This window comes from Helobdella robusta (assembly GCF_000326865.2).
Source record: "Helobdella robusta unplaced genomic scaffold HELROscaffold_21, whole genome shotgun sequence".
Lineage (NCBI taxonomy): Eukaryota > Metazoa > Annelida > Clitellata > Rhynchobdellida > Glossiphoniidae > Helobdella > Helobdella robusta.
In genome coordinates, this window is record NW_008704124.1 from 1879749 (window position 1) to 1896553 (window position 16805).

The window sequence follows — 16805 nt, forward strand, 5'->3', positions numbered from 1 at the left end:
TGTTTTTTACATTACCATACATATAGCCAGGCTGGTATTTGCCTATCAGTTCTGGAATTAGATTATTAGTTGACACAAAGATGGAACAATACTATATAACTACACTGATGATGGCAGTTGATGCCGAAAAGAGCTTTTCTGTAGTAATAACGTTATTAATAATGTTTTGTCAAAAATGTCAAATATTAAAAGTTTTTTGTTTAACCTTAAAAAACTTTATCAAGATGATAAAAGTCTCGTTAGAAAAATTGAGAAACTCAACTACAAGTTGAATAATGCCGAAAACGCAGTGATCTTTATAAATAATTGTATGTATGTATATATATATATTAAGTTTACGCTTTAAAGGAATGCATCATAATTAATCATTTGAAATTTGATAAAAAAAATTTTAAAATTAGCTGGCAAAAACTACGTTACAAATGCTTTCCAAAAACATAAATACGCATGCCATAGTAATTTCAAATATGTACCCACTAAAATCCGGGCTAAATAACCAAATAATGTGATCATGATGATGGTCAAATAAAGTGATCGAATGATCAAATAGGATGATCAAAATGACCCAATGTTCTTTTAGCAGCTACAAAATCTTCATGTGCCCTACTAAACAATATACCAACAGACTTAATGAAACAGTAAAAGTTTTGGAACTGAACAACGGTACATACTGACCATTTTCACTCTCATTGATGTTGCAATGTACATGGCTGATTGATTAATATCCAGTAAACTAAACAAACATTTAAATAAACATAACGTGATAGAAATTATATATATATATATATATATATATATATATATATATATATATATATATAAATACAAATGTCAATAAATATGTATCAGTTATATGTATGTGTGTGTGCGCGTGCGTGAGGATGGGACACATAACGTGGGAATGTGCTTTCAAGTATTTTTCAAATTTCATCAAAAACAATCAAAAAAAAATAAGTATTAGAAAAATGTAAATGAAATTCAGAAAATACAATTCTACCTATAAAATTTGGACCTACATAATTAGAGAAGAAAAAACGAAAAAAAATTTAGTTAACGATTAAGAAATTGGTGACGTGATGACCGAACGAACAAACGATGGCGTTAAGGAGAGAAGTTCAATCGAACCAATGCTAAGGTACGCTATTAATGAAGGTATAGTGAAAGGGAATTACGAAATGAAAACCGTTGAACGCGCAATTTCAAATTTTGAGACTGTCTGATTAACGATGAGCTGAATTGAATTTATCACAGATTTAATGTTTATATAATTCAAATAAAATAGACATTGGAAACAGTCAAAGCCATTAATTACGTTAAACAATAATAATGAAGGTTGTAAAAGTAATGTTGAAATGAAATAATGACGAAAATCATGGAAAGTTTGAAAGCAAATACTTGATATAAAATGCGATGTAGAGTGATTGATATATTGTGGTTGACGACATCATCGGTTGACGACATACCCTGACACTGTTAATCAATTCCTAACCTTTGAATCACCAATTTTAAAATAAGTTTAAATTTCGTTTACAGCGTAGAAATGGCAAACCATGTACATTGCAGGTTGAAGCATGCACAAGTACCGACGCAGACTCCACTGATACTGATACAATGTCGCATGCACGCAACTCGCAAGATTTACCGGATTCATTACAAAGCATTCATTACAGTCATATCAACAAACGTCAGTCTAAAGTTTCTATCAAACGCCAATGAAAGTCAAACAAAGATGCCAAACGCGCTGAATGATGGTTCATAAACGATTGAAAAACATTATCTACAAATTAATTAACTAATTAGCACATCATTTCAGACGATAGATAATCTACATTTCATCATTTTCATTATTACTAATTTGCAACAATAGTAACATCACTTCAACAAACACAACAATAAATATTAAAAAAAAACATGAATCGGAGAACTACAAGCCGACGCATCTGTGTACTGAACTATGAAATAATATAAGTAAGCTACTTTTCTCAAGGATATAATCTCAACTACTTTCCATAAAACTAAAGTGGTTATTTGTTTAATTTCTGGCTGCTTCCTGATGAACAACAAAAAATATTTAACAAAAAAGTGAAAACATTTCTACCTACCACACAGAATAAGCTTCACAAGGCATATAATACACTTTTTAATTAACATAGATAAGATGAGAGTGCAAACAAACAAAAACACACACACATACACAAACACACTAACAACAGTCGTTGAATGTAAATTATTCGATTAAAAAGTTATTAAAAGAATATGCAAACACATTTTATTCAAGTAGAAGATACAAGTTTGACGTATATAAAAATAAATTCACTACACATCATGAACAAACTAACTGTTGGTATCGTCACTACATACTACATATGCATATACAAACAAATAAATAAATTATATATATATATATATATATATATATATATATATATATATATATATATACACACACACACACACATATAGAAATATACCGTTTAATGGTAAACCTTGTCCAGACATAAACTAGCAAACTAGTGCATCAGTGACAGCTATGTACAAACATAAACACATAAATGTGTTATATACACATAATAAACATATGTCTGTACTATACCAAACTCGTAAGCAAAGATATAAATAAATTTATACACACATATACATATATATATATATATATATATATATAAAATATATATACACATATATATATATATTTATAAACACACGCAATATTAACTCCTAAAATTGTCGCACTAATCCTAACAAACGTCATCTCATCTGCTACAACAAATAGAAAATAGTTTACAGCTGTTGTTTAAGCCTAAATCTCTCAAGTTAATTGCCGTCCAGCTTGTTTCTCTTAGTTATGTACATGCTACGTACTGTGTACATGTACAGGTTCTTGGAGATATGCAAAATACAGGGGAAGGTCCACAGACGAACCGTGGCCACTTCTATTACATATATTACCTTCACGTTCAATATAAGCAACATGAAAATAAAATATTTATATATATATATATATATATATGTGTGTTGGTAATAGACCATAATTTTTACAATATTCTATAAATTCTACCGAATGTTTGGCGTTACATTTGCCAAACATTCGGTAGAATTTATAGAATATTGTAAAATATATATATATATATATACATTTTAATATAATTTATATAATATTAATTAATTAAATATGTATATATGTATGTATATATAAATATATATACATACATATATTAAACATACGAGAATTTGGCTAATCACTTAATATTAGTCCACTCGATGATGAAAGCATATCCGCTTCACAGGCGATGGACCATCTTAAACAAACTTCAGATGATCACTCTGTGCTGGCGCCTAACTCTCAATGAATGCCTCTAAAATTATATGCATATGTACGTAGTGGGATGGGATGGCAATTGAGAAGCACAAACTCCGAACAGCACACGCCGTAAGCGAGTAAAGATGACTAAGTTATAAATCTAATTCAACACACGTTTAAAAGAAAATGAAGAACAACGACATTGTTAAATGGAAAAACATGAGAAAACAAAAATTTGTATTTCTTTGCACTGCAGCACGAACTAATGCACTACAACATCCTGCTACAGTTCGTTTTCACTTTGAGATCTTCAGAACATTCACGTGAACAAGCACAAACTAAATTACAACAAACTAATATAGAAACATACACACAACATATGTACGTACGCGATAAACATAGGTTCGCACGATTACAAGTATGACATCAAGTCAAAAGAAACGGAAAATCAGAATGCTACCATACTGGAAGAATTTCAACAGGTTAATATTGGTAACGTTAACCTAGCTACAAATGGAAAAGAATATATATAACTTATCGTATACAATATACTACTCAATCATACAATATAATATATAATATAATATATAAAGTGATAAAATTTACTACAGTGTATAATAACATCTAAGACGTCCACTGAATGTATCGCGCAACGGACGAGCAACATGTAGCTAGTCAATCCTCAAAATAATCGGAATCATCAGACTCATCGGCCTCACCAGCATCCTCATCAGCCTCAGTAGCAGCAGCCCTCCCTCCTCTGGAGAAGTTCGTTTCCTCATGGTGACCCGGCTTGCACTTGCTGGTTCTCAGTGGGGCGACATGGGTGCTGGCCATGTGCTGAGCAGCATGGAAGCAAACCGGTGGGAGGTCGTTGCTGGCAAGTTGCAGGGAACACCACAACCCTGTCCGAGCACTTCGAATCTTGTGCGCCAACTTGTCCAGCGCAGAAGCGAGTGCAAGAACGTCTGCAATGATTAAACACTCGGATTGGTGTATTTTATTTTGTGACGGTAATTTGTTCGTTAATTATTAAACTCGAAGAGACATTAAAATGCATGTACCAAATTTCTACCTTCAAATCATGATATTAATAAAAATCAAATTTTTCTTTAAAGATTATTTTCATAGTCAATGTCAAACTTCATCACCAAATCACAGCCGTCATTAAATCACGTACATTCAACATGCTAGAGGACGACATGCAACTTCAACAAAAAACCCGTAACACCAAACACACAGATAATCTTACTGATCCAGCGTCAAACCTACAACATTCCAAAAGCATTTGAAATGAAAAAAAAATATAACGGTAACCCTTTTCTTTCTGCTGCTGTGGATTATTAAGCTGATGTCTGTTGATGGCGTTGATGATCTCATCCTTCCTGCAGGACTGAACGTTGTACACCGCTTCCAGCCAGCCATTCATACTCCGGTAGATGCCATCAGGAATGTTCATTTCACGTAATTGTTCCATCTTCAGCATCAAAGTTTCAACCTGGAATGAGATCCAACCAGCCAAATAAACTCAATCAGCGACAATCAAATGGAAAAAAACCAATTGAAACAAATAAACCCAATCCAATCAATTTTTAAACCAAAATCAACCATCATCAACTTACAGCAAGAGTAAATGAGAAAAAAAATTTAACAATTAAATTAGCAGAGTGAGGCAGAAGTAAATAAGTGAGAGAACGAACCCTGGCGTGTTCCTTCAATGTTTCGACCACCAATCGGTCCACCCTTGACGGGTTCTGAGACAATTGCACCGGAATGACCTTCAAATGTTTTTTAACAATTTCAACCATCATCATACATCGATGAACATTAGAATGCAGATGATTTTAAAACTAATTTTAAGTTATGTTCTATAAGTGAAATATTGAAATCTGGAAAGTTGCAATCAGAAATTTCAAAAATGAATGTTTTTAAAGACTTATGATTTATGGCATTAGAAACGCTATCAAATGAACATTGGAAAACATTTGGTATGGAATATCCAAGATAACTGGACGAAATAAAATAGAGAAATATAAAATGTACATATTGCATCTGAGTCAAGCAAGATCAGTTTAAAAAAAATTGTTTTTCTATTTTAAACAAACAAAACAAACAACCAAATAGATGCAAATACATACCTTGTTGTTGTCACTGGAAACATTTCGTCCTGGATTCTGCCTGGCCAGTTCAGCTTCTGTCTGCACAAAAAATTTATGAACGAACTGTTAAATGTACGAATCTAAACAAGGTGCATACCAAAACAGTGAACGCAGGCAAAAACGTTTGTAACTGTTTAACAAAGGCGAATTAGCAAATAAGATAATATTGTTGAGAGACATGCATGATTCATTGCATGCCCTTATTTCATCTCGCTAGAATTCCACTGGGTATCATAAACTCGCTTGGAGAGGCAGAAGGTTAAAGGTCATATGCTTCAGAAATATCAACGTCACACATATTGGAGGTGATAGGTGGGGACCTTCTTGCAATTAAACCAGGTCACCGCAAGGCAAGACCAGGTCAGGTGCCCTAAAAAATCATCGCCCTAAAAACTAGTCTTAGCAAAGTATGTTTGCATCTCATATCTCACAGATTAAGTTTGTGTAAGTTTAAATTTGAGATTTTTACATTCCTTCCAAATTGACCACTAAACAATTCCAATAGAAAATTATTTCAAACATCCCACAAAACGTGGTCATTTTTATAAAAAAAAAAAAAATTAGTCTGATCGACCCAAAACAAATACAACTTCCACATCACTTCAATGATAAATGATTTCAAGCATGCATTTGTATCAACATATTTTCAAAATTTTCAAGTAATAATTATAGTAAAACAGAAGGCACTGGCCAACTTTTCCATTAAAAACATTAACTATTTAACATGCATATCTCTTATGCAGACGATTTTTCAATCTACACTACAGGTCCGAATGCAGATGATTTGACACTTCGGCGCAATTGCTACCTTCCGAAGCTTTACGACTTCTTCAATATCAGAAACTTGGAGATTTTCACCTCCAAGTCCACAGTCACCCTCTTCACCACTCACACTTCACAGTATCACTATCATCCAGCAATAAAAATAAATAACAATTTACTCCACTCGAACATAATCCAAAAATATTAGGCCTCACGTTAGACACGATGCTGTCCTTCTCACAACACCATGAAGAAACAGCATCCAAGGCCTCAATAAGAAATAATATTTTAAAGGCACTAAGTGGTACAACCTATGGCCAGGACAAGGAAACTCTTTTGCAGACCTACAAAACCATCGGTCGTTCAACAATCGAGTATGCCTGTCCTGCCTGGGCACCACTGACATCAGACCCAAGCTTCTCACGTCTTCAACGCTCCCAGAATGCCGCCCTACGTCTGATTACAGGTTGCCATGTGATCGCCTCAGAACGGCACCTTCATTCAGAATGTCAGATGTTAACGGTAAGGCAGCATTCGGAGCTAATAGCATCACAATTCCTACTCCTATGCCATGACCCTAGCCACCCGTGCCATCCTATCATCACGCAACAACACCCTCACCGCAACATAAAGACCACCCTCCTCTCCAAATGGGCTTCAACAACTCATGCGGTTCTACCAACAACCCTAAATAGCGATTCTCTGAAGTCCGCTCTAAGAACACTACACAATAATACAATCAAAGCCGCCACAGAGACGTATCAGTCGCCGTTGTTGTTGCTTGACGGATGGCCTCCACCTACACCAAAAATAGATCCTACAGAAAAATCACTTCCCAGGGCAATCAGACAGACCCTAGCCCAACTTCGTTCTGGCCATAGTATTCTTCTAAACAGCTACAAAAACAGAATCGACAGTGGGCACCTCAACACCAGTCCTTTCTGCAACAGTCATACAGATGATGTACCGCATCTGTTTAGCTGTTCACAAAACACCACAAAACTACAACCAATAGATCTCTGGAGAAACCCAATTGCAGTGGCGGTTTGGCTCCGGCCTCGATTGGAATGGGGCAACAACAACAACATGCATATATATATATATATATATATATATATATATATATATATATATATATATATAATAGGAATTTCCCTGCTAGTAAGCGTAATTAATTATAATAATAAATTCAACAATGTCGTCCGGTAGTCGCTACTGTTGTACGAAGTGTACAATAAAAGTTCCAAGTAAAGATTTTTCATGCACTTGTTGCAAGACTTTTGTTCACAATAAATGTGAAACTAACGATGATATTCTTGAAATTTTGAGAAGTGTTAAAGGTTTAAAATGGTTTTCAACGTTGTGTTGATTTGTCTCAAGATGTTAGTTCTTTGGCTAAGTCAATGGATGCGTCTAAAAATGAATTTGTTGCTCAACTAAATGAAATGAATGATGGTAAAAGAAAAATAAAACTTGACGTTGATAGCATAAAAATGGTTGTTGACCATAACCAATCTAAACTTGACGAACTTGATCGTTTCGATACTGTTTTACACGAGGAAATTAAAATTTTTAAAAACGAAATAAAAGAAACATTTTCTAGCATTGTCAGCAAGGAAGTTAAATTGAATGTTGAAGTAATTAGAAGTGATGTCAAATCAATCCAGAAAACTTTATAAGAAGCTAGTGACGTTAAAGAAAGAGAAACAAATTTATTGATGTTTCGTTTAGCTGAAAGTGATGATGATCGTTCCAATGTTTTGAAAATTTTAAAGCACTTAACAGGAGATGTTTCTGAAAAAAATGTAATCAAAATAATGAGACTGGGAAGGAAATGCAAAACTGTCGTTAGACCCATTTTGATAAAGTTGGATTGCGTTTTACTCAGAGACTCAATAATGAGAAATGTATATAAATTCAAGTCGTTAAAAGAATTTTCACATGTTGGACTGAACTATGATTTAACAAAGGATCAGAGGCAGGAATCCAAATCATTTGTTGATAAAGCTAAAGTTATGGAGTGAGAAGAAAACAATCAAAATGTTTTGTTCAGAGTGAGTGAGAGGACAGGTAGGGAGATAGAAGATTGTAAAAAATACAGAAAAAACCAATGTTAATATAAAATATGTCAAGAATTTAGAAATAAATGATAACAATGATAAAGACTGCAACATAATAAATCGTAATTTAACACTAGGTTTATTGAACATTCGATCATTGATTTCTAAAACTGATACGATCTATGATTTGATTCATGATGGGCTAGATATTTTCGTTTTAGTTGAAACTTGGCACGGATCTTCGAATAACATTTCTGTTAAATCATCAATGCCACCAGGATATAGTTATGTTGATTTTTTAAGAATAAATGATCCTCACCATGGGGGTTTAATTATTTACTTCAGTAATGAATTTAAGTTTAAGAAAATAGATCTGCCAATATTTAGTTCATTTGAAGCACTTGCTCTTAAATTATTTATTAGCATTTACCAATGGTTAGTAATTTATTTTTTGAAGAATTTTTATGTTTACTAGAAAATATCACTTCTTTTAGTTGAAATATCATACTTTTGGGTGATTTCAACATTTACCTTGAGGAGCAGGAAGATCGTCATACTGTAAATTTATTGGAAATATTAGAAATGTTTCAATTATTTATTAGCAACAAAGATTTTGTTCTATTAGCCCTCTACAGGCCAGGATCAGTTTCAGTTAGTAATTTATTTTTTGAAGAATTTTTATGTTTACTAGAAAATATCACTTCTTTTAGTTTAAATATCATACTTTTGGGTGATTTCAACATTTACCTTGAGAAGCAGGAAGATTGTCATACTGTAAATTTATTGGACATATTAGAAATGTTTCAATTATTTATTAGCAACAAAGATTTTGTTCTATTAGCCCTCTACAGGCCAGGATCAGTTTTAGTTAGTAATTTATTTTTTGAAGAATGTTTATGTTTACTAGAAAATATCACTTCTTTTAGTTTAAATATCATACTTTTGGGTGATTTCAACATTTACCTTGAGAAGCAGGAAGATCGTCATACTGTAAATTTATTGGAAATATTAGAAATGTTTCAATTAAAAAATTTGATCGACGAACCGACTCATGAACATGGAGGTATTCTTGATCTGATTATTTGTTCTCAAAATTTTCAGATTTCAGATATTAAGATTTTTCCCAGTGGGACTTTTTCAGACCATAGTTTAATTCAGGTTAATATACCATTAACTCATAAGCATCCTAAAATAGTCAAGAAACAAGTTAGATCCTGGAAATACCTAAATGAAAGCAATCTCATTAAATATATACAGACTTCTCCATTATCAAGGTCTTGCCAAAGCAATAATATTAATATTGAGTTTGATATTATGAGTTCTGAACTCAAGAAATTGGCTGATGCAGTTGCTCCACTTCGTTTTGCAGAAGTCAGATATGATTTTAATGCTCCATGGTATGATGGTAAATGTAAATCTTTCAAAAGACTTTGTCTAAAGAAAGAGAGGAATTACAGAAAATATCAGACAGAGAAGTGTAAAAATGAGTGGATAGCAGCTCTGAAAAATAAATCTAGGCTTTTTTCACAAAAAAGAAACAGTTATTGGAAAAGAATTGTTGCAGACAATAGTGGATCTCTTAAAAATCTATAGAATGTTATTAATAAAGTCCTTGTAATCAGGTCACTGGTCAGTCATTGAGTGAAATTGTTGGTTTAGATTCGTCTCAATTCTTAAAGTTTTTTAATGATAAAGTAAATAAAATTAAACAGTCTACCAATGTGTCTAATTGTCCGACTATTTGTCAAGCTCAGTACAATGGGAATTGTTCTTTCCTGATTTTATGCTTTTAACAGAATCTGACGTTAGAAAAATTGTACTCAGTTTGCCATCAAAAACATGTATGATAAATGTCTTTCCGACCCATATTTTAAAGAAATATACTGATTTATTCATCGTTTTTCTTACCAGTATCTTAAATCTGAGTTTGAGCAGTGGCACATTTCCTAATGGTTGTAAGCATGCTATGGTTTATCCAGTTTTAAAGAAAGTGAATATGGATCGAAATGATTTGTCTAGGTATAGACCAATTTCCAACATCTGTTTCATTTCCAAGATATTTGAACGAGTGGTTGCCAAACAGCTCTTGAATCATTTGAATGTAAACAACCTGCTACCAGTTCACCAATCTGGATATCGCCGCTATCATTCAACAGAAACTGCACTGCTTTATGTGTCTTCTGAGTTGTTTGCTGCTTTGGACAAACAACATGTGGCTCTAGTCACGTTTTTAGATATGAGTGCGGCATTTGATTGTATAGACCATCAGATTCTCTTGGAAAAATTGGCTCATGATTATGGTATTTCCGGTACTGTTATCAAGTGGTTCAGATCATATCTGTTTGACAGGAAGCAACAGGTAGTTTTCAATAATGTGTTATCTAATGAAACGGTTTTGACATCAGGAGCGCCACAAGGTTCAGTGATTGGGCCTATTCTTTTTATTATGTATACCGCTGAAGTTTTTAAAGTAATTGGTAATTTCGGTTTTAAATATCATGCCTATGCTGATGATATTCAGATTATAGTTAGTAATAAGCCAGAATTACTGCAATCTGAAATCAACAAACTTCTAACCTGCCTAAATAACATTGAAAATTGGATGTCAAACAATGGTCTTAGATTAAATCAGCAGAAGTCAAAATTTGTTCCAATAGGTACATGGCATCAGCTGATGAAACTTAATATCGATTCAGTGAAAACAGGTTTGGTTCATTTACGATTGGACTATTGCAATGGTCTGTTTTACGGTTTGCCAGATAGGTCTATTTCTGCAATTCAATCTATTCAGAATAGAGCAGCCAAATTGATTGTTGGAGGTCTCAAATTTAACCATGTTACGCCAATTCTTAAGGGCCTTCATTGGCTTACTATAAAGAAAAGAATTAAATATAAAATATGTATTTTAATGTATAAAACTGTGCATGGCTTGTTACCAAGTTATTTGATAAATAAAATAAAAGAAAAGTCTATAATGATGAGTGGTATGAACCTTTGATCAGATGATGGCATTTTGCTGGTTGTACCCGATGTCAATCTGCAGATGGCATCAAGAGATTTTGCAGTATCTGGACCAATGGTTTGGAACAGCTTATCGAGATCTTTTAGAACTAAAGATTTGAAACTTGATGATTTTAAAAAGAAACTTAAAACTTACTTATTTTCGCTTTGATTTTGTTGTTAAGTGAATAATTATTTGTTTGTTACTACCGCCATTGACTGTTCTTTTTTTTCTTTTTTGACTTTGTTTGATTATAGATAGCGCTTTTGAGAACTTTTTGATTTTAATTAGCGCTTATAAATGTTTCATTAATAATAAAAATTATATATATATATATATATATATATATATATATATATATATATATATATATATATATATATATAATTAGGAATAAGGTTCTCGGTAAGACAAACGTTGATAGACACAATTCTAAATGCGCCAGGCCCAGATGAGATAGTTGCTGAAGAAATAAAACGCCTTGATGAGTGTTACATATTTCCTGTGCTAATTACCAGCTCTGAGTCCTGGAAAATTTCTAAAAAAATGGAAAAAAGAATTAATGCTGCTGAGATGTGGTTTTTGAAAAAAATTATGAAAATTAGTTGGACCTCTCATACCCCCAATGAGGATGTATTAAAACAGTACGGTTATGAAAAAAGGAAATTACTACAAATAATCCGACAGGGGCAGTTAAAGTTTTTTGGTCACTTCATGCAATAGGAAAGAATGGAAAATCTAGCAACTACTGAAAAGATTGCAGGGAGAAAAGATCGCGGTCAACAACGAATAACATTTGTGAGGTCCTTATGTCACTTGTTGAATATCACCCCATTTTAACTATTACAAAGTGTTAAAAATCGGGTTTTGTGGAGGTAGATAGTTGCCTACGTCCTAAAAGGATAAGGTACGAAAAAGAAGAAAACCCCAGATAGCATTAATTAATTTGGTAAAAAATTTTTTCAACTACGAAAAAGAGTGAATTCATAGTAATTGAGAGCATGTGCCATATTTGGACCGACCGCTGACAAAACTTTGTGCAATGAAGGCCTTGGGAATGACAAATATAATTAGGAATGAGGCCCTCAGAAAGACAAACCTTGTTGAACAGTATACCCTACATGGAATAAATTAATGTTATATATACATTATACAATGTAAACTACGCATAAACACATTTATTCATTTATTAAAACTACTATGTATAGTTCTGTATACATGTAAAAAATATAACATACTCGTTTCCTTTCATTTTCAATGCATTTGAATTGTTCATAACTTTCTTCGAGTTTCAGATGAAGTTCGTTTGATGGTCCACTGCGCCTTCATAATAATTCATTATCAACAAAATTTAATCATATTCGCCGCCATCATCATCGTTTCATGAACCACCATCCTCACATCATCATCTTCATTATTTTATTTGTTTCACCGCTAAGGAATGAGAAGATCATGTATTTATACATAAACTTATTTAATTACCACCATCCATAACTCCAACATCACTAACATTCTCAACTACACATTCTTCCTTTTAATTATTACGATTATTCAACATCATTAAAAACAGTCTCAGATTGGAAGACAGTGACAAAGAACATAGGGTATGGGCAGTGAAGATACCAAATCATCTCATGCCAACCATTCAGCATTTTATTTGCATAACAGTTTCATATCAGTACAACAGCTTTATAAGCATTTACAGAGTTACAGTATAAACAGTGTGCATAATGTGAAGTTTTGGTAGCAGAATGAACAATTAAAAATTAATTTCATGCCAGAGTTAAATAAGATTATGTCGACCTGAACCCATTCTAATTATTTATTCAACCGTTGTTTATCATCTTTATAACAATAACTTAGAAACAAGAATCACAAAACAAAGAAGACAATACAGCAACAGCATGTTATACAATATCGTATCATAATAATATAACACAACTACAACACCTGACAACAAGATATCATACACGCACAGCATACTTGATGGGTCTGAGATTGTTCTGAGGCATGCTACAGAATCCTGGGTTAAGGATAAAGTTGTTGTTTACTGGAGAACCCATCATGTAGTTTGAAGTTTTCATGAACAAATTTGCAGAATTGTTGGCATTGTAGCTGATGTTATTTGGTTGATTAGTAAATAAAGAATGGTGTAGTTGCTGCTGTTGTGGTTGTTGTTGTTGCATTTGACTGTTAGGCTTGCATTGCCACTTGTAAGAGTTGTAATGAGGAAAAGCAGTGTTGTTCAACATCTTGGCACTAGCATTGCTGATATAACTTGGCGAAGCATGTCTCATTTTGCTAAGAAGCAGGTTATGGTTCATGGGCGGCGGTAAATTACCAAACATTACATTTTTGTTGTTGCTCTGTTTGTTTTGGTAAATGCTGTTCTGTGCATTACTGTTGGTCGTAGTGCCACGGTTATATACATTGTCATATATGTTGCTCGCTTGGCCGGGAAAGAGGTTGCTAGGAAAAATGTTGTTGGTTGTGCCTGGGCTCACGTTGTTTTGCAAATTAATTTTATTGAAGTTGCCATCAACGGTAGGTGAAAATTGTTTGACCTTTTCATATTCTTGGATGACGTTTTCTAGGTACTGCTGTTTCAAACTTGGCGGCCACATGTTGAAGTCAGTTAAAAGTTGGGAATGATTCATCAAACCATGGCTGACATTCATTTTGCTATTTTTAATGTTGTTCATTCCGTCGCCAAATATGGTGTCACTGTTTGGCACGCCCTCCTTAGACATATAATTACCTTGCATTCGCATACTTTCAGCTAAATAAGCATCCATAATATGCTTCAGCCTTTGATCCATACTGTTAAAATCAGCAAGATTGAATTTATTGGCACTGGCATCTGAGTTACTTATTTTAAGTTTCGAGATGGGCAGTGGATTGGAGTGATTGTTTTTAAAGCTGGCTTGCTGTGAGGAAAGAACGCCGCTGACTGGCTGGAAGAGGTGGTTATCATATTTATTCATCCAAGGATCAATGGTGTCATTGCTCATGTCGTCTTCATTCAAATCATCAAAATTATCTAGCATGTGCTCGATAAAGTTCTTGCAGAATATATCTTCATTATTAAAGTCTTCATTGACCCTCTTATCACTCGCCATCTTTACATCTTTATCATCCTCCTCATTGTGGCTAGTGTATTCATATCCTGATGAATTATGTTCAAATGTAAAAACGTTACTGTTTCTAACATTACCGCCAATATTGCCCCCAATTTCACTGATGTTGTCATCATCAAACCCTTTTAAACTGTTCATGATATTAATTTTAGTTTTGGCCATTCTTCCATCAGTTCCATTGTTTTTGTTTCTCAAGTTGTTGTTATTATTAGAATTGAAATTATTTTGCTGTTCCCACGACAGCTGACTGTCGGTAGGAGAAAGGAATGGCTTGTAGTTCAAATTTTTCCTCACGTCGTCCTCCTCCTCTGAATTGAATGCGTACAAGTTAACACCAGTGCTAAAGGGGCTGTAGTAGCCAGCGTCGTGACTTGTCAGGTCTTCACGGCAACTGCTTTTTGACAGTAAACGATATTTCGAAGAAGATTTTGCATTTGAGTTATTCGGTTTGATTTTGTTGAAATCAAAAGATGTTTGTTGATCATTTAACTCCCACTCCTCTCCTGTTAAACAATTGCAACAAAATATTTTGGACAGTTTAACTACCTTAGGCATCAAACTATTTCTTTCATAATAATTTTAAACATAACTTGGCATGCTTGAAAAACCAATTTTTAACAAAAACATCCCAAATTCAACTAGTACCATAATGTTAAAGACAATTCCTAACCCTTAAACCTCAATGAACTTCAGCTTCATAAAGATTTAAACAATACATTTATGGACAAAATTCTGTTAAAAAGAACAAACCTTCATCAAACTTGACAGCTTCATACTTTGACGACATCTGCAACAAATCTGAGAGACAAGAATTATGCTGTAAGCTCCCATATGATGTTGAATTGTGATCTGATTTGGCTCCTGGAGAGAGGCTTCCATCTGTACAAAAATTAGAAGCAGGCAAGATCCAGGGATTGTCCATGACAGAGGAAGAACTTGGAAACGATGAACTGCATTTCAACAATAAAGTTAAAAAAACTCAATACCAGCAGCAAATCCGAAAAAATAATCTTTGCTTTTCAGTTATTTGCAGTAACACAAAAATAAATAAAGGGAATCTATGTTAAACAAGCAGACAAACTTTTCAATAGAGAAGACATCAGAACTGCATGAAAAGTGTTGATGCTTGTGAATGTTGTCAATCAGGTTATTTGTCTGACCTATTTGAGGTCCATCCTGCCAAAATAAACATATCAGATTAATAAAATCATAGAAATCACTCTCTGCAATGAATTAAAGTTGCTTGTATGTAGGCTCTTTATAATGTTACATTGCATTTAACTCTCCCTAAATATATTCTATGTCAAATTCTCATTTTGAGTTAAAAAATAAAAATGGAAGACTAATTTGAAAAAATAAATTTGGAGTTTAAATCTTCATTTACAAATTTGTGACTAGTTTTGAGTATTTTAAATTCTATTTTTATTTTTTATTACTTACAATTCTACCAAGTGAGTGAAATTCCTTTCAACAAAAATTTCTCATTTGCCTGCCCCCCAAATAATGATTCATAACATGGAGATCATTTAAAATTTCAACTAAAAACTTACTTGTTCTTTCCAAAGACGTTTCAATAAGAGAGATGAAGAGTCGAGACAACAGTCATCAGAACATTTGTCAACTTCGCTGTTGAAAGAGTGGAATATGTCATCAATTGAGCTCTGTCATTGGTTATTAAAAATTGTTATTATTATTATTAACTATTATTATTATTATTATTATCACTGAACACACACCACCAAGTCCAAGCCAAAACCTTAAAACTATGAATAATCACAATTTTATTTAACTGTACTTTAAAAAATATTCCCATTATTGTATACAATTATAAAATTTGTCATTCCTCTATTCACCATTATGAATACAAACAAACTAAATAAAATTGATTAATTACCAGATTTTGTCATTTATTGAAAATATGGTCCAACCCTAAATATGTTCCTTACTTGTCAGAATGAAGATGCAGTTTAAACTTAATCAATACCAACAAACATTCTGTTTCAACTCAAAGAGACAATTGATTTTGCCCATTTTGCTTAACAAATCTTATTACAAAACTAATCACTTGTAACTTCCATCTAATAAGTTGCCTAGAATACTAAACAATAATAACTTGGAAAACAAAAACCCTGTAAACAATAAATTTTAACTTTATCCAAAGACATCCTAGTCATTCTAATCTAATGTGGTGTTAAATATTCTTGGCTCAACTAATGTAGTAAATCAATTTGTAAACATTTCTAATTTGAATCTTTTGATCATCAAAACTTATTACAGTGGCATAAAGAGGTCTTTCATAATAACAGTTCTTGCTGATTTTGGTTTCTTGTTGCTGTGATGGAAAAAATGGAGGAACCAGAGGATTGAACTTGAAATTCTGTAAAA

General features: G+C 33.0%; 2 protein-coding genes across 2 annotated transcripts; both read right to left on the minus strand.

The window, feature by feature from the left end:
- Nucleotides 1–3976: 3976 nt before the first annotated feature.
- Nucleotides 3977–12605, minus strand: HELRODRAFT_77708 (hypothetical protein; the record flags this gene model as incomplete). The annotated part of the gene is made up of 5 exons (XM_009018387.1): nt 3977–4269; nt 4619–4799; nt 5002–5079; nt 5440–5499; nt 12522–12605. Coding segments are annotated over 5 exons (696 nt in total), but the record flags the coding sequence as incomplete, so codon positions are not given.
- Nucleotides 12606–13247: 642 nt separating this feature from the next.
- Nucleotides 13248–16451, minus strand: HELRODRAFT_171690 (hypothetical protein; the record flags this gene model as incomplete). The annotated part of the gene is made up of 5 exons (XM_009018388.1): nt 13248–14923; nt 15171–15370; nt 15502–15596; nt 15971–16081; nt 16413–16451. 5 exons carry the CDS (start codon nt 16449–16451, stop codon nt 13248–13250), a joined length of 2121 nt encoding a protein of 706 aa, XP_009016636.1.
- Nucleotides 16452–16805: the final 354 nt, after the last annotated feature.